The sequence below is a fragment of the Mesoplodon bidens genome (genome assembly GCF_964165515.1).
Source record: "Mesoplodon bidens genome assembly, chromosome: 8".
In the NCBI taxonomy this organism is placed as follows: domain Eukaryota; kingdom Metazoa; phylum Chordata; class Mammalia; order Artiodactyla; family Ziphiidae; genus Mesoplodon; species Mesoplodon bidens.
Genome location: NC_138165.1, coordinates 38,338,411 through 38,363,490, shown reverse-complemented (window position 1 = coordinate 38,363,490; position 25,080 = coordinate 38,338,411). Strand labels below are relative to the sequence as shown.

At 36.5% G+C, this 25,080-nt stretch overlaps 2 protein-coding genes across 5 annotated transcripts in view; one reads left to right on the top strand and one right to left on the bottom strand.

Annotated features, from left to right (window-relative positions):
- BAZ2B (bromodomain adjacent to zinc finger domain 2B) overlaps positions 1-6,288 on the bottom strand; it is a 385,073-nt gene extending 378,785 nt beyond the window's left edge. For 2 of the 3 annotated variants that reach the window (XM_081243227.1, XM_081243238.1), the window contains exon 1: positions 4,598-4,686. The gene's annotated coding sequence lies outside the window, so the exon portion shown is untranslated. Of the gene's footprint in view, positions 1-4,597; positions 4,687-6,202 lie in introns of those variants that run through there. The other variant, XM_081243239.1, reaches the window with a different exon arrangement.
- Positions 6,289-6,386: 98 nt separating this feature from the next.
- The window catches only part of MARCHF7 (membrane associated ring-CH-type finger 7), a 42,552-nt gene continuing 23,858 nt past the window's right edge, over positions 6,387-25,080 (top strand). Inside the window, exons 1-2 of one of the 2 annotated variants that reach the window (XR_014016563.1) lie at positions 6,387-6,548; positions 20,782-20,946. Coding sequence is in view for 1 of the 2 variants with exons in the window: in XM_081243251.1 (XP_081099377.1) it covers positions 20,794-20,946 (153 nt within the window). In the remaining variant the exon portion in view is untranslated. The remainder of the gene's footprint in view (positions 6,549-20,781; positions 20,947-25,080) is intronic. The other variant, XM_081243251.1, reaches the window with a different exon arrangement.

Below are 25,080 nucleotides of genomic sequence, written 5' to 3'. Positions count from 1 at the left end.
TTTAATGCTGTACTTTGATTAATGTCTTATTTCTTCACATAAAAAGTTATTAATAAGGCCTATTAAAATCCTGATATACAACTTCACAAAAATAATTGTATTTTAGAAGTATTCTAGCAAGCTGTATTACTATGACTAGTAATAAAATTAAGGTATCAGAAAAACATTTGATTTTCAAACAACCTAAGGAAGTAAAGTCTAACAAAGTGGTAATATCAATTTATTTATAAGACTGTTAAAAGACATAAAGGAAACCAAATATTCATTAAAATTATATTTTATATTTTCATTCAAATCCCATGACACTAATATGCAAACACATGCCCCAAACTTTGAATTCAAGTAACTATTTGAGATAAAGTTCATAAGATTTAAAAATATCTTATTAAATGGACTTGAAAACAATGAAACAATCACTTTCCTGAGAAAAGCCTTCCCACAAATTTAGGCACAATTAACAGTATGCAAACAAAACAAAAAAAGTATTGAATTAATATCTTCTAAAAACTGAATTAAAATATAATTAATTAAAGTACAGAGTTCTTAGCTTTGAAGGGAATATTCAAACCACAACAAAATCAACAACCACCACCACATTTGTGTGATGTGCTAAAGCTAAGAATTACAAACATTAAACCTACATGAAAGATTTAAAGCACATCACCATTTTCATACCTTTTATGATGACATAATAGAGAAAAATGTAGGATTTCTTCTATATTGTCCATGGTACAAATAGCCAACTTATCAAGAGTGACTAAGGCTCCATGGTAGAAAACTTAGCTTGGACTCTGGGATAGAGAACAGGGTGGTTTAAGAAACTGAATAGTATGTATGTGTGTAGGTATATAGTTTTTTAAAAAATTATTATGATATACAAAAGTATTGATGAGATGTTTTTAGATAACTGAAGTATATTCAATGGTTTTAGCAAACTGCTGAGAAAAGGAAACAAGAATAGTGGGAAAAGAAATTAAGATAATTCTTAGGCAGTTTGGTAGTATAACATGCACTGTATAATGCAAAGCTGGTTAAGTATATTGGGTGATTCTGAAGGAAATAGTTACCATTCCTTATAATTGAATAGGTAGGTGACAGAAATGCAGAACAGTATTGATATATGAAAAAGATTCAAAAGGGATCAAAACAATATTTAGAACTATAAACTATAGTTCTGAGTAGTTCTGTTTAGTTTATAGTTTATAGTTCTGAATAGTTCTGTTTTCAAAATAGAAAATCCAGAAATAAATCCAGTAGAAATCTGAAAAGTCAATGTATAACAAAAGTAGTCTTTCTAATCACAAAGAATAGATTATTTAAGAAATGCTACTGGCAAAACTGGCTATCCACTGAGAAGAAAATAAAATTATATCCTATTATCTTATTCCATATACAAACATTAATTTGAGTTTAATTAAACATAGTCTAGAAAAATCTAGGACATTACATGATACAATCTAGGGATAGGTAATACTTTTTAAGCTAAGCTACAAACTCAAAAGTTATAAAAGAAATCACAGACACATTTTACCATATGAATATATCTATAGCAAAAGATAATAAATGGCAAATCAACAGATGATAGAGTTGAAAAAACACTGTGAAGGAAGGACAGAGTAGTAATATCTATGGCATCAAAAAGAAAGGATAGGACTTCCCTGGTGGCACAGTGGTTAAGAATCCGCCTGTCAATGCAGGGTTCGAGTCCTGGTCTGGGAAGATCCCACATGCCACAGAGCAATTAAGCCCATGTACCACAACTACTGAGCCTGTGCTCTAGAGCCTGCGAGCCATAACTACTGAGCCCGTGTGCCACAACTACTGAAGCCCTCACGCCTAGAGCCTGTGCTCCACAACAAGAGAAGCCACAACAGTGAGAAGCCTGTGCACCGCAACGAAGAGTAGCCCCCGCTCACTGCAACTAAAGAAAGCCCGGGCACAGCAACGAAGACCCAACACAGCCAAAAATAAATAAATAAATAAATTTATTTAAAAAAAAGAAACGAAAGGATAAACAATCAATATAAATAGGGATTTAGAGAAAAAGGTACTTTTTGATTGAAAAATTAAGATGAATATGCACATTGAAATTTGATGCTGTTTTATAAAATAAATGGTAAAAAAATCTCTATATGAGTACTTCTCTCTGTGTGTGTGTTAAATAACTATTCCTTCAACATTGTATGACTGCAGAAAAAAATGCAGAAGGATACTCACTAATTTTTCAAGAATGTTTATGGAGTAGTAAATATGGGTAAGAGAGCCAAATTAAAAAGGAAATTATAAGGGAAGAAAAGAGAAAAAAAAGAAAAGAAAAAGGGGGAAAAAAGCAAAAGAACCATCCTATACTAAAATAGCTAGTATGTACGATGTAATCACATACATACATTGTTATAAAATTGTACACAAATGTAGACATGAAAAAAAATTAAGATTAAAAAGGACGTTGCAACCAAACTTGCCAGAGGGCATATCCAAGGAATTCATATCAGTATTTAGATGCTCTTCTGCTTGTATTCTCACAAAATATAGTCCAAAGTGGCCATGGAGGCCGAGCATAGTCCTTGATTATTATCAATCTGAAGTTGTTACGTATGTGTTCGGCTTGACAGCATTAAAGGAACAGGGGTCACTTCAATCTGGTTTTATGGTTTATTCCAGAGGTCAACAAACTTTCTATGAAAAAACCAAATAGTAAATATTTTAGGCTTTCTGGGCCGTATCATCTATATCACAGCTACTCATCTCTGCTGCTGTAGGCAAAAGCAGTAATAGATTTCGATGGTTAATTTTGTGGTTAAATTGGGGAGGCCAGAGTATCGAGTTATTTAATCATATGCTAATTTAGGCATTGTAGTGAAGATATTTTGTATAGTAAGTAGATAGATAGGTAGACAGGTAGATAGATAGTTAGGTAGCACATACTATTGGTTCTGTTTCTGTGGAGAACCCTGACATACACAGATAAGACTACATAAATTAATGGACCTGGCTGTGTTCCAATAAAACTATTTACAGTAACAGGTAGTGGATCACATTTGGCCTTGTACCATAGTTTTCCAACCTTTAGTACTATCGATAATAAAAGATAGTTGCTTTTATTAAAAACTCCATGTTTCAGGCAGTGTGAAAGGTGTTTTCACACATGGATTCCAAGTGCTCCATAGGTGAGAATTGTTCCTGACCAGGCCAGATGTTCTGGAGCAGCAATGTGAGCTGGAATGATTCTCCTAGAACCAGTGAGATCTAGACCATAGCTCAAGTGTAAGAAAGAGTTTCTCAGAGAAGGCTTCAAGATGGTATTCTTTTTATTTGTTTTTATATTGTTTTACCTATTGGCTTTAGGGATTGAAAGTTATTGCAACTTTCAACAGAAGTGAACCAACAGCATGTCTTGGATGCTCACTTATTAAATGGGGCACCTTTCAATTGAACTTGATAAAGGGAAAATTAAAATTCACTAAATCAGGGGTTTATTATTTTTGGAATAAAAAGAATTTTTTACATCAAAGATTTAAAGCAAAGGACCTTTTAAGTAACATATTCCTTTGAAGACAGTCTTCAATCTATAGCTATTTTTCAATAATAAGTACCATATACTTAAAGTTATCTATAACTTTAAATAGTAGAGCCTCAATTTGGTTTATGCCACAAGGTTCCCTTCTCCAGAGATTAATAAAACTCCCATTTAAGAAGAACTGGCATCCTTTGTTTTCAACTTAGGGACCCCCCAATAAGCACTCTTATTTCATCCCAGGTATTACCTTCTGTTCCTCAAAAGTTTAAGAAATAACCTACATTTAAAATAATTTGATTTACGAAAAGCAAATATAATCACATCTTTTCAAGATCACATCATTTATGCAAAGTGGAGAATAACTATAAAATCACCCTTACCATAGAGAAGCTTCTTGGAAGGTTAGGTTGTGAATGTTAAAATGTGGGGAAAACAGGAACTTTGAAATTCAATATCTGAAAGAGAATTCTAACCTATCAGGTAGTTGAAGAGGTACTTAAGCATAAGAGTAAAAGGTTGTTATGATCATGGCCAAATGACAGACAAATTTATAAAATAAAAGGGGATAAATTAATAATAGTAAATAAGACCTTAATTTAGAGAAGCCAAGTTCGAAAATGGAAACTAATGGGTTGGTGTGGCAAGTGGTGAACAAAGATATTTAGATACAAAAAGGTATGTCAGAGTTGGTCATAAGCATAAAAAGTTCAGCAAATGAAGGTCAAGTGGGGGAACTCTGTGCAAAAAAAGGCAACTGCGGGGTCTAAATTGGTCAGAACAGTTCTAATTTCAAATAATTTGCCATAAAATCATTGGTCTTGATTTTAAGTTCAGAAAATATAGTCACTATCATACCTATTTGTATCTGCAATCTGTTATCAAACTGTCTTTAATGTAGAAAATCTTAATATTTGCTGATAATGATAATTATCTGGAACTCAAATCAGAGAAAGTACATTTAAAAACAATATCAACTAATAATTCTTAAAAAAATACTTATTAGTGGTCTTTATTTACTAGCATCAACAAGAAACTGATTTGGAAGTTCTGTTTAGCATAGGAAATTGGTGCCACACTCACCTCTGCTGATATCAGCGTTGGGTGGGGATGAAGCAACAATCTGCCAAAATCTGAACCATCCTTGCCGGGTTTGGGGTTTCTGTAGAGAAGTTACCTCTACCAAGTCTGACTGCCATAGCTCAGGAAAACAGTGCAGTCATTCCTCCTAGCGTACAATGTACTTCAGCAGAAGATATTTAAGGGACCTATGTAATAAGCCCCAGGAAGATAATATTAGTAGTGGTTCAGACAAGGAATGTAATAGCTAACAATTATGGAATGCTTATTATGTTCCAGGAACTGATGCATTATCTCATTTAATCCTTTCAACAACCTTGTGGGTTATGGGTATTCTTATTAACTCCATTTTACAGGAAACCTGGGCTTGGCAAGGTTAAAGAACTGCTCAAGACAACAAAGGTAGTAAGAGGCTGGGCTGGGATTTGAACCCATGCAGTCTGGTGCTTCAGGGCGTGTATACCCATAACCACAATGCTACAGGTACACTCAAACAGGCTGGGGGAAAAAAATCAGTTTTCTATACAGGGTAAATTAATTTTCTCAAACTTAATCTCTGTTCACTTTATCCCACACCAGATAGTTAATCTTCAACTCACATTTTTAAAAGTTATACTGGCATTTATGTGCCAACTTTAAATAATAATGATCTTTAATATTTTACAATTTACAATAGTGAAGCATGGACAGTCCGTTAGTCCCCAAGACAGAGCGAAATAGAGATGATACTGATAGTGCACACCCTCCAAGTGAAATGACAAAGAAATACACATAAACTTCATACTTCATTTATTGAAATTATTTGGATCCAATGAATTGCTTAAACAACCCAATAAAACAGGTCAGTTTACAAATCAAGTGTCATCAGTATGCCTCCAAGTTTCAATAACTTATCTTCACCGGTGAAAAACTTATATGTCTGATACATTATTCAAAACCCACATATCACCTAAATCCACAGAAACTGTGGCTTTTTCCTCTAACCTACTCCCTTTTATTCACTAGTATTCATTTACATCTTCGTTCACCACCTTTATAGCTCTTTGAAGGTTTCGTTTCATTCTCATCAGACCATTTACCTCACAATTTTCCTCCCTGTTTCTAAATGGATCCATTTTTACTGAAAAATCTGTAGCTACACTACCAAAGATTAGTATCACGACTTAAAAGACATGACTGCAAAAGTACACCACCACCAACGCCGAATTACCGCAAGGAACGAAAGGTCCCAGACAAATGAGCTCCAGCTTTTAAAGGGGAGAGCTCGTTGCTACCACCTAGGGCGGGCAGGGAATAGGAGGAGGGGAGGTCGGAAAGGCAGTGTTTGATTCAAGTCAATAAACGTTCACTGCGCCACTCACCAAGCGCAAAAAAAAAAAAAAAAAGATGGGCGGTATTACGAGCAGTGGGCCTTGCAGGTTTGCCGGAGAGGGCAAGAGACTGTGGCGCGGACTTGGCCGCTGGGGAGCGGCAGGGATGGATCTGAGCCCTTCACCAGGAACGCGACGGCGGCCAACCACGGCCGGGCCTCCAGCGCCCCGCTCCCGAGGCCCGCACACTCGCCGGCCCAGCCACCAGCCCGACGGCCGACCAGCGGCAGCCGCTTACCGGTGGCGCCTCGCTGCCTCCCCGGAGGCAGCCCTTCAACGGTTTCCGCAGTCAGAGCACCACCCCGCGGTGGGGTACGTTGAGCCCGCCCGCAGCTCTCGGATCCGCTCAGCTCCACCACTCTCGCGAGAGGTCGGAGGAGTCCGCGAAGTGGAGGAAGGAGAAGGGAGGGGCATTTAACGGTGGTGGCTGGTTGTGCGCCGGATCCGGGAGTCGGGCGGACGCCATTGTGCTTCGCGGCCGACTCTTCTGCCTCTGTTAGAGGCCTCGAACTCCGAGGAGGAAGGCGGCGGTGTGATCGCTGGAAGCGGGAAGCGCCCTGTTCAGTGCCAGCTCTGGAGCAGAGGTAATAAGCTGCGGAGCTCGGGCTTCTCCCTCTCGGGGAGGGTGTTCTAAAGGCCGCGGGTGGGGGAGGGGAGGAAACGAAGTGCTGGCCTGGGGACGCCGAGGCCGCCTCCTTCCTCTCAGAATCGGGGCGGAGGAGCTTGATCCGGGACCGCGGGTACTAAGGGGAACCGGGCACAGGCCTCCTCTGCCGGTGGCCTTTCGTCCCGTGTTGGAGTTTGTGACGGGTGGAGGGGGCAGGCTGTGCGTCTTCCGTGTGGACGTGCGGCAGGCGAGGGCAAGGGGCCTGAGCCCTGTTTTGGCCTTTGGCTGCCTCCTCGGCGGGGGTGAGGAGGGTCCTCCGGGGCGGGCCGGGAGTGTCACGAGTGAGGTATTTAATGAGCGAGGTGTTGAAGGCAGGGAGGCTTAGGGCTCTGCCAACCCAGCTTCGAATTGAAGGGACTTTGCCAGCCCCTTAGATGGGATAAAGATTTGCTCATTGATCGTCCCGGATCTTGAGTATCGTGATACTTCGGAATTCCTTTTGTATTGTGGTAAATTGTATGTTATTCAAATTGAACTAGGTGGTGGTATGTATAAAAACGGACCTGTTGGCGTAAGAAGTGAAATATGGAAGGCACTAGTAGTTGAATACAGTACTCCCTCATTTTGTTGAAACTGCGTAGAGAAGATGAATGTGTACACACAGCAAAAATACTATAATTCTTTTTTTCCTACGAACAGATGTAAATATATGGGGAACATCTCCGTCTTGGTAATACATTGATCACGACCGTTGTCGTTTGGCCCTATTAAGAGCAAAGGTGCCAAGTGAAATTGAATTATTTTTTTTCGATTTTGTAGGATGTTTTTAGGTTTTGTTTTTTCATTAATAAAATAATTTTAAAATTTCCCCTTTTCTTTCTCTCATCTGTTCTTTTCTGTCTAGGACTAAGAGATAAGGTTAAAGATGAATTTTTGATTTAAAATCAAACGGTATACTGTTGTTGAAAAGGCAGACACACACTGTAACTAGATTTTTTCTTTTCCGTGAGATAAAATTGTGTTTCAGAAATGGGGTCAGTATTTGATTTACAGCTCTACAGCATTTTGCGAAACAGCAGTGGCGTAGGAGGCATTAGAGACCTCTCTGGGTTTGAGTCTTGATTTCTCCATAATTATTTAACCTCTTCCTAGAGTTGAAAGGATTAAATTAGATGAAGTAGTGTGTAGCAGTCAGCACGCTGGGGGACATAATACTTGCAGAATGAACTTTTGATGAATGTAAGCAGTTGGAATTATACTAAGTCCAGTTGTTTATATTCATGCATTCTTCAAATTTTACTCTCCCTGTAATATGTCCCTCACAGAGTACTGACTGCTTCTCACACGCACAATAATATACACTTACATAAGTTCTATACTACAAATGTTTTTAGATAAGAACATTTTACCGCTCTTCTTTTGCCCTAAATTATACCACAGGTGTAAGCATGGTCGTCGGTAAGCATAGTCCTGAGTTTTTTTCCGAAGTTGCGTGCTGGGTCAAATGTCATGAATAAGCATGGTTAAAAATTCCTGCTTATTTAAGTACAGGCAATTTCTGTTTCTGTCACATTGGTAAGAGAGCTTAATTTCCCAGGTAAAGCACAAAGATGCCCCTATATAGACATGCACATATGTTCTATGCGAAGGTGTCAGATAATCAGCTTGAACATAAATAGACATCCATGGCCCCAATTTTTAACCAGCTACATATCCATTTCACACAGCTGTTCATCTGGTATATGTTCAAGAGTTGCCCGCTTAATTTTAGGAAAATAATTGTAACGGTGTAAAACTATCAAATAATGTAAAAATTTTTGAAAGTTTGTTATTTGTTGTATTTTAGCTACTAGATTAGGGCTTCACATTACAAGAAGGAAGTTGACACAGCTTCTACCTTCCACAACTCACAATTTAATCATCAGACTAATGTATAAACAACTGCTATTATCTTAGTGTAAGCATTGATATATGGTAGTATTGTGGGAGCACAGAGAAGAGGTGTTTGATCTTGGGGGAAATTTTTACAGGAAGTATTGCTTGAACTGAGATGTGAAGGATGATTAGGAGTTTGATAAGGAAACTGAGTCATGGTATCATGGTTTGTTTTAGGAATATACAGTTTGTTCCCCATAGCTGAAACAATTGAATGGAGGGTTAGAGCATGACATGAAAGACCTTCAGTACTGTTTTATAAAGTTAGTGCTCTGTGCTGTTGGGAATAAAGAGCTGTTGTGTCCCTAAGCCAAATAAAAAATGATTTTAAATTACCTATGCTGATACATCTTCTGTTACTACAGATAATTAAGTGCTAGTAATAAAGAACAGTGGGGAATGCATGAGTGAAATGCACAAGGTTGTATCAAACCTCATTTTTAACCAACAAATTAAACTTAACTGATGAACCTTTTAGCTGTTAAATAACAATCAACAACTGATCACATTAGTGTAATTACAATTTAAAACTGAGTAAAGATTTTGAGTTCTCACTTAGATCTACTTGAATTCACCAAAGCAGAATTATAGTGAAATAATTTATCTTCTCACAATTATTATTTTGCAAAAATTCGATTTTTAATACACTTGCTAATCATAAGATGAACACAGAAATGGGGAGCAGGATAAAATTATAATTTGAGAGTTGGCTGGGTTTTACTTTTCATGATCTTAATTTTTAACTTTTCTCTGGTCCAAACTCATGTGGTCAAAACTGGTTTTTCTTGTTCTCAAATGTATTTCTCTGGCTCTACTGGTTAGACTAGATAAGTTGAACACCTGGTTTTGAAATTACCTACTGTCATATACCCACTTTTGTCAATAACTTTAAGAAGGCAGATTTTGAACCTTAAAAGTTAGTATTCATCTCTTCATTATGATCATTGCATTTCAGTGTAACGTGTTTCCCACTTTCAGAATAACTCTAAAATGGTTTCCAGTTATGGAATGAAGATTGAAACTTGACACAGATTAAATACACTTCAAAGGAGGACAGATTATTTCAAAGTATTCTAACGTAGACTTAACATCATAGTCCTATTTTCTCATGGAGATGTTGTACTTTTTTCTAGCTATTGATAGTATTTTTTAAGACCTGGCTGAATCTTTATGTCTTAAATATTTGTCAGCTAAAAATCAAGGCATTTTTTTAAAGACCCCAAAAGTTCTGTGCTTTAGAAGTGCTTTCCTTATGTGACTACCTTTAGTTTTCATGTCTCCATGTTCACTAGGATCAATAAAACACTAGGATTTCCCATTAAGAAAAAAAATTTTTTTTCCCAGAAGCAGATTTTTTAAACAAAAGGATATACCAAATAGAGGTAAATAAAGGAACTGTAACTGTGTTTATATTTCTGGAAGATTATTGGCTATTGAAATACATTGGTATTTTCTATGATAACTCTGGCCTTAATGCCATGAATTTATTGTATATTAATGTTGTGCTTTTGGTAATTCAGTAACTGTAACTCCCCTGGATATTAAAGACAAAGTCTAAGTTAGACCCTGAAATCGAATCAGATTTTTCGTAAGACCGGATGCATAATGATAATTGTAGGAAAGTAAAAGGAATAAGTTACAAAGCTTTACTCTATTGCTACATAACACACCACCTCAAAACCCTGTGGATTAAAACTACTGTTTACAGTGTTTTTACAGTTCTCTGTGCCTGTTGGGTAGTTCTTCTGGTTTCCCCTGGATTCACTCGTGTATCAGTTATTCAGCTGAAGGATTTCTCAGGCTGGCAGGTCCAAGATGGTGTCACTCACATTTCTGGCACTTGGTGTTGGTTAAACATGTAGGCTTTGCTTAGTGTGGTCTTTTATGACATGGGGGTCCCAAGACAGCATTCCAGGAGAGTGAAAGTGGAAGCTATAAGACTTCTTACAGCCTTGGAAATCATATAATGTCATAGTGTATTCTTAGTCAAAGTAAGTCTCACAAGGTAACCCACACTCAGGGGGTGGGGAAATAGATTTCACCTCCTCCTGGGCAGACCAGTAAGAGGACAATGCAAAAGGGTGTGGGTATTCAGCTGGGAGGGATTTGTAGCCATACTTTGTAATTACCACAGGTTGCTTAGAATATTTTAAGAACAGACATTCTTAAGGATGTCATCACTGGGATTTGCTTTAAAATAGAGAAGGGTGAAATAGTCAAATGTTGATAATTGTTGAAGAATGTTGTTTGGCTTCTGGAGGCTCATTATTGTCTCCACTTTTGTGTAAGTTTGAAATTTTTTCGTAGTAAAAAAAAATTTTTTTTAAAGCGTACTCAGGTAATCTAAACTCCACTTTGCAAAGTGATTTTGACCTTATTTTCCATTTATTATTTACCAGAATAGAATAGTACTCTGTTGCTTAGTATTTACTACTTCCTTTGTGGTGTACAGATACTAAGGGGTATAAACCAGCAGGACTACAATTTAGAAAGGGAATTGTTTTTAGGAGTTCTTTATAGATTTTATTGTAATGTAAGATTAAAAAAATCTTTTCATCTGCCAGTAACTGTTTCCCTTAATTATCAAAGTTAGGTCAAATACATTAAACAAGTTTTGGAATACTAAGTTAAGAAAACAAAACCGACCCAGATATACAGTGGAATGTGAATAATGGCTAATTTTCCCCAATTTCGTATGCATATACTTATAAAGGTATATACATTTTCTTTACTCAGCAGCAAGTATTCTCTTGTACATAAGTCTGAATGACTTTAAAAAGTCTTTTCACTATGTATTAAAGACAAATTTCAAATAATGAAAAAGCCAAAATAATGCCTACTAAGCTGTTTGTATGAAAATCTTTTAACATCTGATGGTATTGCTTAATAATAGCTGGTATTTGAGGATTATATACTGTGTGCCAGCAAAGCTCATGATATACCTGTAAAGTTGGTACTATTATTATTCCCATTTTGTAGGTGAAGAAATTGAGCATTAGATTAAGGCTAGAGTCACACCAAGTAAGGGACAGACTTAAAAGCTTGCATTCTCAAATATTGTTTTTACAAAAGTTAGAAGTTGGCTCATATGCTAAAAATTGGGCAGTGCTTAATTTATCTTGCCTATCCTGTTTCCTGTTTTGGAAAAAGAGCCTTTGTTAATGAATACATTTAAAATAAAGGGAAAGTCTTAGGTGTAGGTTGTACTGTTTGTTAATATGAATGGGGCTGGGGCCTTTTTGTTTGGTCATTTGGTTTATGACTACTATGTGACTGTTGACAGATCCTGAACAAGACTGTTTTTGTAGGAAGGGGACACAGTGATTTGTAGAGGATCACATGAGAGGATCTGAGAGGATACATGTTATTTGAGAGATCCCTTTATAAGCAGAATCATCGAAAAACCTTTGAGCGTTGCTCTGCTATTTCTCTTATCTTAGTATTAACAGCTTTCCAAATTTGGTAGAAAACAAAAATTCAAGTCCTATTTGGTAGACAACTTGTGGCGGTGCTCAGAAAAAACTTTACTCTTAAGTAATGTGTAGAACTCCTTTGTTCCAAGTGTTTTCCTATACTGCCTGAAGTTTTTCAGTTTACTTTTTCATAGTGCCCTAAGTTCTACTAATTAGACATTCATTGGGGGGGCGGGGCTACCAAGAGTGATGAGATAGAAGGTACAGTTCAAGCAGAAGGCAAGGAGGTAGCATATGTGTATGGGAAAAAGTAAAATCAGTGTAAGTGATTGAAAATCAGTTAGCCCAGATTGCTCTCCTGGGTTTTCAGAACTATTTCTAGCATGCTTCTAGACCTCTTTTGGGTACTTCAGCCTACCTGTTTTTTAAAACCAACTCATCTTGGTGTGCTTCTTTGTCCTCCACTCCCAACTCCCTGCAAATAAATAAAGAGAAAAATGTTTTTCATCAGTATGCTGAACAATCCAATCCCCACCCCCCACCCCCAGTACATTCCTTTCTACTTGGGATGTTCTGAATCTACCTTCTATCCATGTTTTGGCTCACTAATTTGTTTGGAGCCACTGTGTCTCTTCCTAATAACTTGTCCTTAGTTTGGGGCGTAGGGGTGGTGGTTTGTTTTTAGCTGTCTCAAAATTTTTAGTAGATACTAAAGCCTTTAGTAGAGCCTACTAAAAAGCCTATAGCAGTGGTTTCTTTCCCATGGTTCCACAAAGGTAATAAAATTATTGACTTTCAGAATTGTAAGAAATTCAGGGAGCTATATAAATCTATTATTAAGACTAGGCAAAACTGAAGTTTTGTTGGACCACTGATTGTTTCATCTTTGAAAGCTCTAATTGCCTGTCAGGAACTTAATTTCTGGGGTCGCTAGGGAGAAAAGTAATACACAACCTGCTCATAAAAAGCTTCAGAATTGTTGCCTTATTAAACTTCCGAGCAAAGGACACAAGATTGCCTTTACAATCCGGATATAATCTACCTTATGTATTTATTTCTTTGAGAGTCCTTGTTCTCTCTCCTTTTCCAAGCCTTCGCTTTCATCCCTAGCACATTATTTTCTATTTTCCAGTTCTTCAACATGCTTTAGCATCTTTATGTTTCCTCCTCTTTTTTTATTTTCAATCTTCAAAGGTCAACTCAAATGTCACCTCATCTGAAGTCTTTCTCATCTTGTTGGAACTTCTGGTTCCCCATTCAATGCTCCCATAGCATTTTCAGAATTTTCTGAAGTGTAATGATTTTTAGCAGTCTGGTATGAATGTGTAATCTGGCAATTAGTGTAATTGCTAATTATTTTAGTTGGTTTTTTGGGGGGCTTGACTGTGATCGAATCAGTTCAGCCAATTTCTCTTCGATTTTTTTCTGTGCTCTAGTTCTTTCCTTCTGTAACTCTAATTAAACATACAGTAGTTTTTTTTACTCTTTCCTCAGTGTCTCTTAAACCCTCTCTTGTATTTACCATTATCTGTTTTTCCAAACTTCATTCTGGATAGTTTTCCTCTAGCCTATTTCCCAGTTCCCTAGTTTTTCCGTTTTGCCTAGGCTACTGGTAAATGCATCAATTTCCCAGTTTGCTAGGGCTGTCTCTTCATCTGGTTCTGTTGATTTTTATCTCTTGATGAACTGTTTTTTTTTCCTTGTATTTTTGTCTTATAATTTTTGATTGAATGGGAAACAGTGGAAATAAAAGAATAGTAGAGACTGAGATCAATAATTTTTATGCCTGGATGTGGACATACTCTTCTGTCACCGTTAGTGTGGTGGGTTGAGTTTGTTTATTCTGTAGTTAAGCTGGGTTTGAACTTTATTATTGCTTTATATAATTTCAAAGTATTGCAGTAGTGGATTGCTGCTGCATGGTGCTTAGTGTGAGGCTGGAGTGCTGGAGGATTTCTTTGAGTATTCTTTCACTAGCCTCAACTTCCTGCGGGCCCTGCACATCTGCACCACAGAGAGGTCTAAGGCTCTAAGGCTGTTGTAACTCCCTCAGCAGTAAACTGCTGTACCTTCCTATTTGGAGCAAAGTTCATGGTGAAAGGAGGTGTTCTATGTTTTACGCATCCTTCTCCAGTCTTAGGCGGGCTCTGTGTGCCTGATCCTCAGAGGTGGGGCCGTCCCAAGATTTATGCCCTTCTCCCTGTCTCCTGGGTATAGCGTGCAGGCACACTCCTGCCACCTTCTCCCCACCAGGGTGAACTGGAACTAGGATTTTTTTTTAAGGTGGTAGTTGGAAGTTAACTGGAAAAGGTAGGTTAGAGTTCTGGATACTGAGGCAAAGAATTTTAGACTTTGCTTTTAAGGTAGTAGAAAAACAGTTGAAAGTATGATTGGGGAGTGGTGCTGTTACTAGTAGGGTGAAATAGAAATGAAGATGTGTGGATTAATGATGAGTTCTCTTTAGACAAGGCCTAGTGTGGTATTATTAGAGACAAACTTTGTTGGTTTACTTAGAGTAGGCCTCATATTCAAGTAAAGTCTTGCTGAAAAACATTGTAAAATTCAATTTAAATTTGTCTGTTTTAGTATAAGTTGTGTGATAGGTTTTCAGTTGCATTTGACATGAGACTATGAGATCTTGTTAACTTGCAGATAGCATTGGGCACAGAATTTTGCATGTCAGGTAATGAGAGAATTCTTTGAGGCTTTTAACCTAGACTAAGAAAGTTTAAGTTAAGATTATTTCCATAGAATAGATTTCAATTGGACTGTTTATAGGTGGGAGAAACTTTTTTTGGTCTAAACCTCCTTTATAGTGTTTAATGGGTCACCAAAAACATGAACTTGCTTTAAAGAACTCTTCAGAGGTTTCCTAGGAAGCCCAGCTGAATGAAATTACCTATTAAAAATGTAGTAATTTTTTACTAGGTAACAAGCCACAGGTTTATGAGATGAAAGACTACATAAATTTTGGAGTTGGTATGAATATCTGTTTTCCACTCCTGTTGGCTCATGCCAGTTACTATTAAAATGCCTGAAGGTAAGGGAACACTTAACAGTGATGTTAAGACTAGTTGGGTAAACTAGCAGTTAAATATCAGCTTCAGAGAATCTTCACAAGTTGAAAAGTTCAATATAGTAAAAATCTCAAATATTGATCATAAGATTTTTGTGGCTTTGTGGTTCATTACCTTCTTTCTGCATTTGAGGTTAAAGCAAGTTCTGAAGAATGGAAATGGAATGACCTCTTGGAGCTGTCAGTGCCTCAGCTTACTCAGACATAGATGTGTTGATAAGGAACATGAGCACACAAGTCCAGTGGATCCATCATGCCTAGGACTTGAGTGAGGCTCAAAGAGAGTAAAAATTAAGCATGTTAATAATGGAAGCTTCATAGCAATGAGGGCTGTATGCAAGTTGAGTGGCAAGGCAAAGCAGACAGGCACATGTCTCTTCTTCTCAAGCTCATGCTTCACTATCCTATCTGACTTCACTTACAAAATACAAGTTCAAACGTTAAAGTACTAATAATTTCAAGATGTCAGCAGTAGAGCTTTTAATCAAGCACAGGGTCCCATGTGTCAGCATAGGTGGACACATCTATAAACCAAGCCCTGGTGATAAGTTTTTATCTCACTAGAAAGACAGTTCAACTATCCAACTCTAGAATCAAATGTAAAGAAATTTAAAGAGACTACATAGTGGCAAAAGGAAAGTAAGAGGCTATTATATTGACCACTGAGGAAAGATGGTACGTATGAATTTTTTGTGCTTTACTTTTTAAGTCTTGGTTAAAAGCATTGAGCTTCAGATACACTTTTTTCCTGCTGGTCTTTTTTTCTGGCTTATACCTTTTCCTTTAGAGCACTTATAACTGTTTAAGTTGTATGGTTATTTGTGTTGTTTGTTCTCTACTAGACTACAGCTTCTTCATAGTCATTATCTTAGTAGGTTCATTGTTGTCCCCTCTCCCTGTACCTTTGTTTAGTATTAATTAATGTGCCTAGCACATACTAAGCATGTAAAAAACTATTTCTTGAATGAATGAACTTGAAAGGATGCCTTGTAGTACCTTGTAAGTGGTCTGGTAGAAGTTTTTCAAGGACTGCTTATTTTAATTAATTTTATTTATTTTATTATTTCTACTTTTTGTGCTTTTGACCTACAGCTTATACAACCAGATTACGTAAGTTTTCTGGTAACACCTACATTGTCAAAATTCAATCAATTTATGTAGAGTAGTTGCCAAAAATAGTTTCATGCAGTATAAATTATAGCTCTCGGAGGACCCTGCCTCTTTGCTTTGTCCCAAGAGCTTTGTTTTGAGAGATTTCCTACTAGGTTAGTTTTATTCTGCAAGTAAGAATTGAGTATAAATATAATCAAAGTAAACGACGATAGGTATGATTAAGAAGCACTGTTATTAAAGAACCATCTATAGACCTGTATCTTTTTAAAGACATTTTATCTTCCCTTTTAAAATCCTCAACAAATAAGTCCCTTGTTTAGTGTTTGTAGAGCCTTCTTGATAAAATAACAAATTTGCTACTTGTTAAATCTTTTATGGGCTGTTGCATGTCAGTATTTAACCATTAGTATCCTTTCTACTAACGTATGCCTTTAAACGTCCAATTCATAATTCACCTTTTTAATAAAAATTTTTGTATGGATGTATATATAGAATTTATAAAAAGCTGAAGGAAGTAAAGATTTATGTTAGGTGACTGTATGCTTTATCATTCAAACCAGGCCACTTTTAAGAGACAACGCAAGTACTATTAATAATTGTCCCAGGATAATGAGCACAAATTAGGACTTTTCTGGCCATAAACTGGGGCTGGTCTAGGCAAACCAGGAAGTATGGTCATCTCTGCTTAAAAGGAAAACAGCAGTCCTTTGCCTCACCCTTTACCTCATTTCCAGTCCCTTTCCATAGGCAGCAATCCTCACCTTTTAGCTGTTTTAGGATTTACCTTCATATTTCTAAATGATGTGTTCATGATTTTTTAGTATTATATATGTGCTTTTTTATTCACCATTGTCCTTACTTCCCCTACCCACCTCAGTCACACAGCATGTTTGTAGCAAGATTGATACAGTAATCTATGTTTACACTATCGTAACTATATAAATATTAAAGAATTCACCCAAACACTGCAGCATCTCCTTTCTTGAACAATAGCTCTGTTTTCCCAAGTTACAAAATTAATGTATTAAATTTGCCCTTTGTTCTAAGTACTCAGCATTTTTTCCCAACTGTATTATCATCTCTGCCACGAGCCAAAATAGTTTCCGTATGATGCTATTTTTTCCTGAGAATTTGCTTCCATTTTCTGTGATCCTGTTCCAGTCTCGATCAGTTGCTCCCTATGCTTTCTACATAATTTTGTAACTGTTTCCTGGGTTCTGTGTCTGGTTCTTTAATGCTTTACACTCCCGTTTTCCTAGGACCTGCTCTTCATTTAACTAACTTCCTATGGTTTTGTTTGTTTTTTAATTGTTTTTTAAAATCTTTCATGTCTGAATACTCTTTTCTCCACCTCACATTTAGTTGCTAGATCGGAGTTCAGTGCTAAATTTTTTTCTCAGTACTATAGGCATTGCTTTATTGTCTTGAGAGTTTTTAAAGTTGTAATTAAGAAGCTATTCTGATTACTTTTCTTTTGTATGTGACCCGTTTTTCCATTCTTGTAAATTATAGGATCTTCTCTTTATTTCTGGTGTTCTGAAATTTCAAGATGATACTTAGTGTTGGTCTTTTTTCTTTGATCCTGCCCAGTACTCTTGACCCCTTTCAATGTGGAGATTTGTGTCCTTCAATTCTAGAAAAGTTCTTTCGTTTCTTCGGTAATTTTCTCTACCTTATTTTCTTTTTTCTCTCTTTCTGTAATCATACTTACCGTCAAATGATCGATAACTCCCCTGGACAATTGTCCTGTTTTTTTGAGTTATATTTTCTACTTCTGGGAGGTGTCTCAATCTTTCTGTTGGTTTATTTTAGTGTATCACATTTCTTTTTTAAATGTGTAACATTTTGAATTTCCACAAGCTGTTCATTATACTGATTGCTTTCTCAAGCATCCTGTTCTTATTTTATGAATGAATGTCTTTTGCTCCCTTTGAGGATAGTAATTAATTAGCTCCTTTCCCCAGATTTTCTCTTAAATTCCTTTTTTTGTTATTTACTTTAGTCTTATGGGAGGTTTTCCTTGGATACCTAGTGATTCTTAATGTTTGTCTATTAGAGGGAAGCACTAAAAAAAACTGATTAGAAACTCTTGGTGACTAGTGGACTTTGCTTTGGGTAGGATGGTCAAATGGCAGGCTAGGTGTGTAATTGGAAGCATTCCAAATATCAGTATCCAGAAATTTTATCTGAGGTATTTTGTTTGGTTTTCTGACAGCATTGTAAAAACAGCACCAGGAAAGAGTTTTTGGGTCTCAACATTGAATATATAGATTTTCTTTTATTCCTTATACTTAACCTTTGCAGAGATGGTTGTATATTTGCTGGGGGGGGGTGGTGGGGAGGGTTACATGGGAGATCCTTAATCTCCAGAGAATAAATATCCTGTTTTTTCAGAAGAATGGTGCTAGGGGGAGAATTGAGGGTTTTACTGCTCCAAGTACAGATTTTAATTCAGCAAATCCATGCATCATCCCTTTTTTATGATACCTTGTATCTCCAGGTCTTCATTCTTTCTAGGATGCTAAGGCCAACTGCTTTGCTTCCAGTTCCTACCTCTTTCTAAAATACCTAGGGTGTATTTTTTTTTTATCCTTTCTGCTGAATTACTCTACCTCTCCTTCGACTTTTTTGGATTTTCCAAATATAACATTGAAATCTCTTGCCTTTTATGGTCCCTTTTCCTATTCTTTTCATAGTTAAAGCTTTTGAATTCATCGATGGTCATTTTATAGGGGTTTTGGAAAGAGGGACCAAAATAGATGCATAAGGATAACCTTGTCATGTTTAACTGGGACTTCAAACAGACCTTTTCTGATAAGCTATCTTTGATTTAATCATGTCCCAGAGTGTAGCTTTTACTCTGGTTTCTCATTAGCTAGATACTCTTAGTCGAATAATTGTAATTGATACTAGGCTTGTGTTATATCTTTTTCATGTTTGTTGTGTATCCTACTGCAGTGTAGGCCATATGTTTTGTTGATGTTTTGTGTCTTCATCCTGTGCGGAGCACAGGCTCCGGATGCGCAGGCCCAGCGGCCACAGCCCACGGGCGGGCCCAGCTGCTCCGCGGCACGTGGGATCCTCCCGGACTGGGGCATGCGGACTCTCAACCACTGCGCCACCAGGGAAGCCCGACGCCCTGTTTTTGAGGCACACATTGAAAAAGGAAATTCTTTTGTAGTAACTTTTAAGGTAGAATGATGCTAAAACTTAGTTGATAAATTAATGAGTTGAAAGTGAATTAGATATTTTTAACTTAAATGTTTAGATTTGAAGGTTTTAATACAGCAAATATACCTGTCTAGGCTGTATATCAGGCAAGTGAAGTACATTACTTTGTTCTTGCCTTAATTTCAATCCACTACCAGAAAAATAAGGGAATAATTTTTGACCTTGAAAGTGGGTAACTGGGAGGAGTTGAAGAGATTATTGTGATTTCTTTTCTTTTTACTGTTATTTTCTTTTGCCTTTCTCCTTTTACTCTCAAGACTGGTGGTACCTCTGTTGTTCAGAGGCTGCATTGTAAATCCTTTCCCCAGAAAACTTTAAAAGTTTTTCTTTAATTTATAAAATTAATGTCTTTATAGCAGCCTTACTTGTAATAGCGTGAAACTGGAAACAGTCCAGTGTCCATCCACAGTAGAGTAGACAAATTGTGTGTATTGATACAGTGGAATATTACATAAACTAATTAGAGTGAACTTACTACAACTGCATGCAACAGCAGAATTAGTCTCACAAATATAATGTTGAGCAAATGAAGCCAGACATAAAAGAGTATATGTTGTATGAATCCACTTATAGAGAGAGTTAAAAAATAAGGCATAGCTAATGGTGACTCTTGGCATGTGTTGAGGAATGTTTAGTGAAGAAAACTTAGAAATTATTCTCACTTTTGAGAAGGGGAGACAGGAAAACAAATTACAGCGTGTAGTATGATGTCTTAAAAAAAGTATGTATAAAGTGGAAGTAACACCTGATCTTGTTTTAAGACTATGCCCAGGAATTGAATGGGGAACGTATAGACTTTGCAGGCACATACAAAGTCCTGTGAGAGCATATTGTGTTAGGGAATGTGCAGATACTATAGTATAGCTAATGCTGTGGTATGAGTATCGAACACTCATAATAGGAATAGCAAGAGTCAAGGGCTAATTCGTGTAGGATTTTGTTTACTTATTTACTTTATTTATTTACTTATTTAGGCTGTGCCGGGTCTTAGTTGTGGCACTTGGACTTCTTAGTTGCGGCATGCAGAGTCTTAGTTGCAGCATGCATGCGGGATCTACTTCCCCGACCAGGGATCAGAGGCAGGCCCCCTGCATTGGGAGCGTGGAGTCTTACCGACTGGACCACTAGGGAAGTCCCTAGGATTTTATACAGAGAGGAAATTGAATAAGAAAAAGAGCTCAGGCTTTAGAAACAACAAACCTCAGTTTCTCATCACCACTTTTATCATGTTTGTTTCATTTTATGGGCAATAGGGAACCTTTGATGGTCTTCAGACCTCTGCCTGTAGAAGGAGAGTGATGGTAATCTCACAGTTTACCATACCATATACGGTTAATTTGCATGGTTAATTATTGATTTGAGCTGATCATTAAGGAGAGGATTAAGAATCAAAGGTTTGCATGTTTTCCAAAAGGCAGTTAATCAAAATTTGCATTTCACAGGAAACATTAAGAATGGAGTCTAAACCTTCAAGGATTCCAAGAAGAATTTCTGTTCAACCCTCTAGCTCTTTAAGTGCTAGGATGATGTCTGGAAGCAGAGGAAGTAGTTTAAATGATACCTATCACTCAAGGGACTCTTCGTTTAGACTGGATTCTGAATATCAGGTAACATCTTAATTTGGAATGTGTGTACATACACAGTCTCATTTTCAAAATCCTTGGGGCCATGTGATTTTCTGGATTTTAGAAAAGTAGTAGAGTGTGTTTATAACACCCTCAGCTGGATCCGAGGCATCCTGTAATCAAAAGATTAATATATCTGCAGCAGACTGACTTATTGTTCCACACTAGCAAAAACTTACTGTTTTTCAAAGTTTTGAACTTAAGAATTTTGAATAAGGGATTGTGGTCATAAGTAAAATGTTCATAGTTTCCAAAGACTTGGAAACCTTCTAACCTAAAAGCGTTGAAGTATCAGTTGAATTAACAGGCTGTCTTTACATGAATTATGGGGTTTTATTTTTACAGTTAGCAATGAGTTTGCATTGATTCATAATCTACATAAAGCAATCTAAGTTCCTTTTATGTAGCTAATTTTCCTTAGGACCAATAACACTTTGGTTTTTGAAATAGCTTATTATTGTTATAACAATGGTTGTAGTATAAAACAGTGTAAATCTCAGAGGCATGGTTTGTAGCTTTAACACAGTTTATTTTGCTCATCTTTCAAATGTTAAGTTTATCTCATTATTGGCTGAACACCTCATTAAATCGCATGACATTTGCAAAAGTCTGATGTTTCGGTAACTGACTCTAAGAGACTCCTTTAGTGAAAATGTCTGTTTAAGTCTTAAGTAATGTTTATATATTTATATATCATGCAATGTACTGTATGACAAAGTCATTTGAAAGTTCTGAGTAGTAATAAGCATTTTATAAAATACTCAGAGAAACACAAATGAAATAAAATAATTTCTCTAAAATGCCCATATCTACTGCCAACCTGCTGACATTATGTGTACTGTTTACTTGGACTTATTTTAAATGTTGTTTGATAATGTATTTGTTTTACTCTGTTGCTAGGCAAGAGTATGCTTGCCAGAGGTGCAGAATCACATATTTTCCATTCTACAGAAATGTTGTGGGTAAATGATGGTGACTTGTTAAGAGCACACAATTGGGGTTTTTTCCTATATTAATAAAATTTTGTCTACTGATCTTTGTCTAATTTTTCATATAGCTAATTAGTGAGGAACACAGACTGAAACCAGACTAAAAGTCTTGAATATATTTAGAAAACTTATTGACATTCACTTTAAAATAATATTTTCAGACTTTTTCTTCCTGTTTGTTCTTAATGTCATAGATTATTCTGAAAGTCTGATTTTTCATTGTGGAAGTTAAACAAATGCAAACATGTAAAAAAATTTTAAATGTTTTATTGATTCTTAATAAGATTAATCAGTTTTATAAATTTTGGTGTTTTCCTTAATGTTTTTCAGTTATTTTAAGTGGCTTCCAATCTTTTTTTTTTCTTTCTTTAACGGGTTATAGGAATATTAGGAATATAGGAATATTTCTGGGGCACGAACCCGTGTCCCCTGCGTTGGCAGGCGGACTCCCAACCACTGCGCCACCAGGGAAGCCTGCTAATTTTTTTTCTTGCTGTGTTACACGGCTTGCAGGATCTTAGTACCCTGACCAGGGATTAAACCCAGGCCACAGCAGTGAAAGCACCAGGTCCTAACCACTATACTGTCAGGGACTTCCCGATTTGCTCATATTTTGTTCAGGATTTTTGCAGCTGTGTTCATGAGAGAGAATGCTCTATAGATTTCTTTCCTTATGTCTTTTCTGGTTTTGAAATTAAGGTACTGCTGGCCTTATCATATCATAGAATGAGTTAGGAAGTATTTTCTCTGCTGCTTTCCTCTGAAAGAGATTGTAGAGAATTAGTATAACTTCTTCCTTAAATGTTTGATTGAATTCTCCAGTGAACCCATGTGGGCTTGGTGTTTTCTGTTTTGAAAGCTTACTCTTGATTCAGGTTATGAGTTAAAAGTTTTTATATATTCTAGTTACAAGTTCCTAATTAGGTATATGATTTACAAATATTTTCTCATTAAGGTTCTTTTTTGCTGTACTGTTTTAAGGGCATTTGCATTGGGAATATTTTTTAGCCTTTTTTAGAAGTAATTATTCTCTGAATGCAAATACTGATTTATACAATACTGATGGTAAATAAATAATGATTTCATTGACTGTCCTTCCCGAAAACCTCTTGTTGGAAGGGCAACCTAAATAAGTATCATGAAGATAAAAATAAGTAAGTAAATAAAATGAAAATTGGATGCCTGCACAGAATGTTTGTAAACTTCCCTTCCATCAAGTTTTCAAACTGTTTAATATGATTTCTCAGATACACAAAGTAGTATTCAGCTACTGTGGTTGAGCTAGACAGCCCCCTGCACATACCATACAATTTTCCTTTCTAATCACAGATAGCCTTTTGAGAGTAACTCATAAAAATTGTTTATTACAGGAGCCAAATCTGTTACTTATTTGGGGTAGAGACTGGAAATTTAGTGAAAATGAGAGAGAACTCCATGGAACTTGAATGGATATTTAATAATTCTATCCACTTCTTATTTTCATATGAATGTTCTTAGTCTGGAGGTAATGAATGCAAAAGATTAATTGGACTTAACAAATTAAAAAACTAGTGAGTCAAGTGATACCATGAAGAGAGTGAAAAGACAACTTACAGAATGGGAGAAAATATTTGTAAACGATATGCTGTCTGACAAGGAACTTGTAACCAGACTATGTAAAGAACTCTGACATCCTAACAGTAAAAAAAAAAAAAACCCAGTTTAAAATGGGCAAAGGACCTGAATAGACATTTGTCCAAAGATGTACAAGTGGCCAATGAACGCATAAATAGATGCTCAACATCAGCCATTAGGAAATGCAAATGTACACTATAATGAGACACCACTTCATACCCACTAGAATGGCTAAAATAAAATTAAAAAGTGAGACAATAACAAGAGTTGACAAGGTTGGGGAGAAATTTGGACCCTCATAAATTGCTTGTGGGGTTTTAAACTGGTACAGCCACTTTGGAAAACAGTTTATTAATTATTCTAAAAGTCAAACTTTGAGGTATTATATGACCCATTAGTTACACCCAAGAAAATTAGAAACATGTCTACACAAAACTTGAACACAGACGTTCATAGTAGCATTATTCATAACAGCTAAGAAGTGCAAACAACCCCAAAAGTACTTTTTTAAGCATGTGGTGTCTGCAAGGCAGTATACTTAAGTATACTTTGAAGACAGACTCTTCCTGATTTCGTTTGGCCACCAATAGTTTTAGATAGCAAAAGAGATAAGACAGTATATAAATGAACCCCATCCTTTATTTAATTGTTAAAACAATTCAGAGGGGAAAAAAGCTAATTGCTTCAGACTAAGAATATTTGAACAGTGGACAAAATTGGATTGGTAGGAACCAGGGAAAAGTTTGACTTTGAATTTAAGCCAGCAGAAAAACTGTTCAGACTTTATTTCTCCTCTCCTATACTGAGTATTTTTGTCTCTGGGATGACATGTAGGCTACCTTTTAGAGTTGTGAGTCATGAAAATTGCCGAACAGTGAGTGTGTCTTTATCTTACCAGTGGCCAGTGCCAGAAAACTGTGGAGTGGCTTTATAGACATTTTGTTCATTTCTCACGTTGTCTCTAAATTTGATGAATTTTTATCTTTTATAATGGCTCTCTATTCCCATTACTTTCGTCCCAAGGAACGAAAGTAATGGGAATTACTAGCATTTCTTGCTAGTCCAGTGACTTCCTGATTTGCCCACTTTTTGTCCATCCCACTCTTTTAACCTTCCACAATGCTCTAAAGATCTAAGTAGTTGATCTGATGGTATTAACCTCCTTCAGTAGCTCCTAAAGTCTTACTTGTGGAGGTGCTATTCAATAACAATTTGTCCAGTCCATGCAAAATGAGAAAAATAAGGACAAGTTAGGAATTTTGTACAAGTAAAATTTATTCACCTTTCAAGTCTGTTTTATTCTGTTATGTTCTTGTTTTAGGAGCATATAAAATGCCCTTTTTAAAAAATTGGGGAATGGGGTTAGGTGGTATTCGCTATTTTCGTTTTCCTTACCTGTCAAAAGTGGCAGTTCTTTCTAAATTTTAAATCAAACTATTTTTTTTAATTTTGGTCTTTGATATTCAAAGGTCTTAGAACCACTGGCCTGGATTAAGTCCCTGATACCTTGACA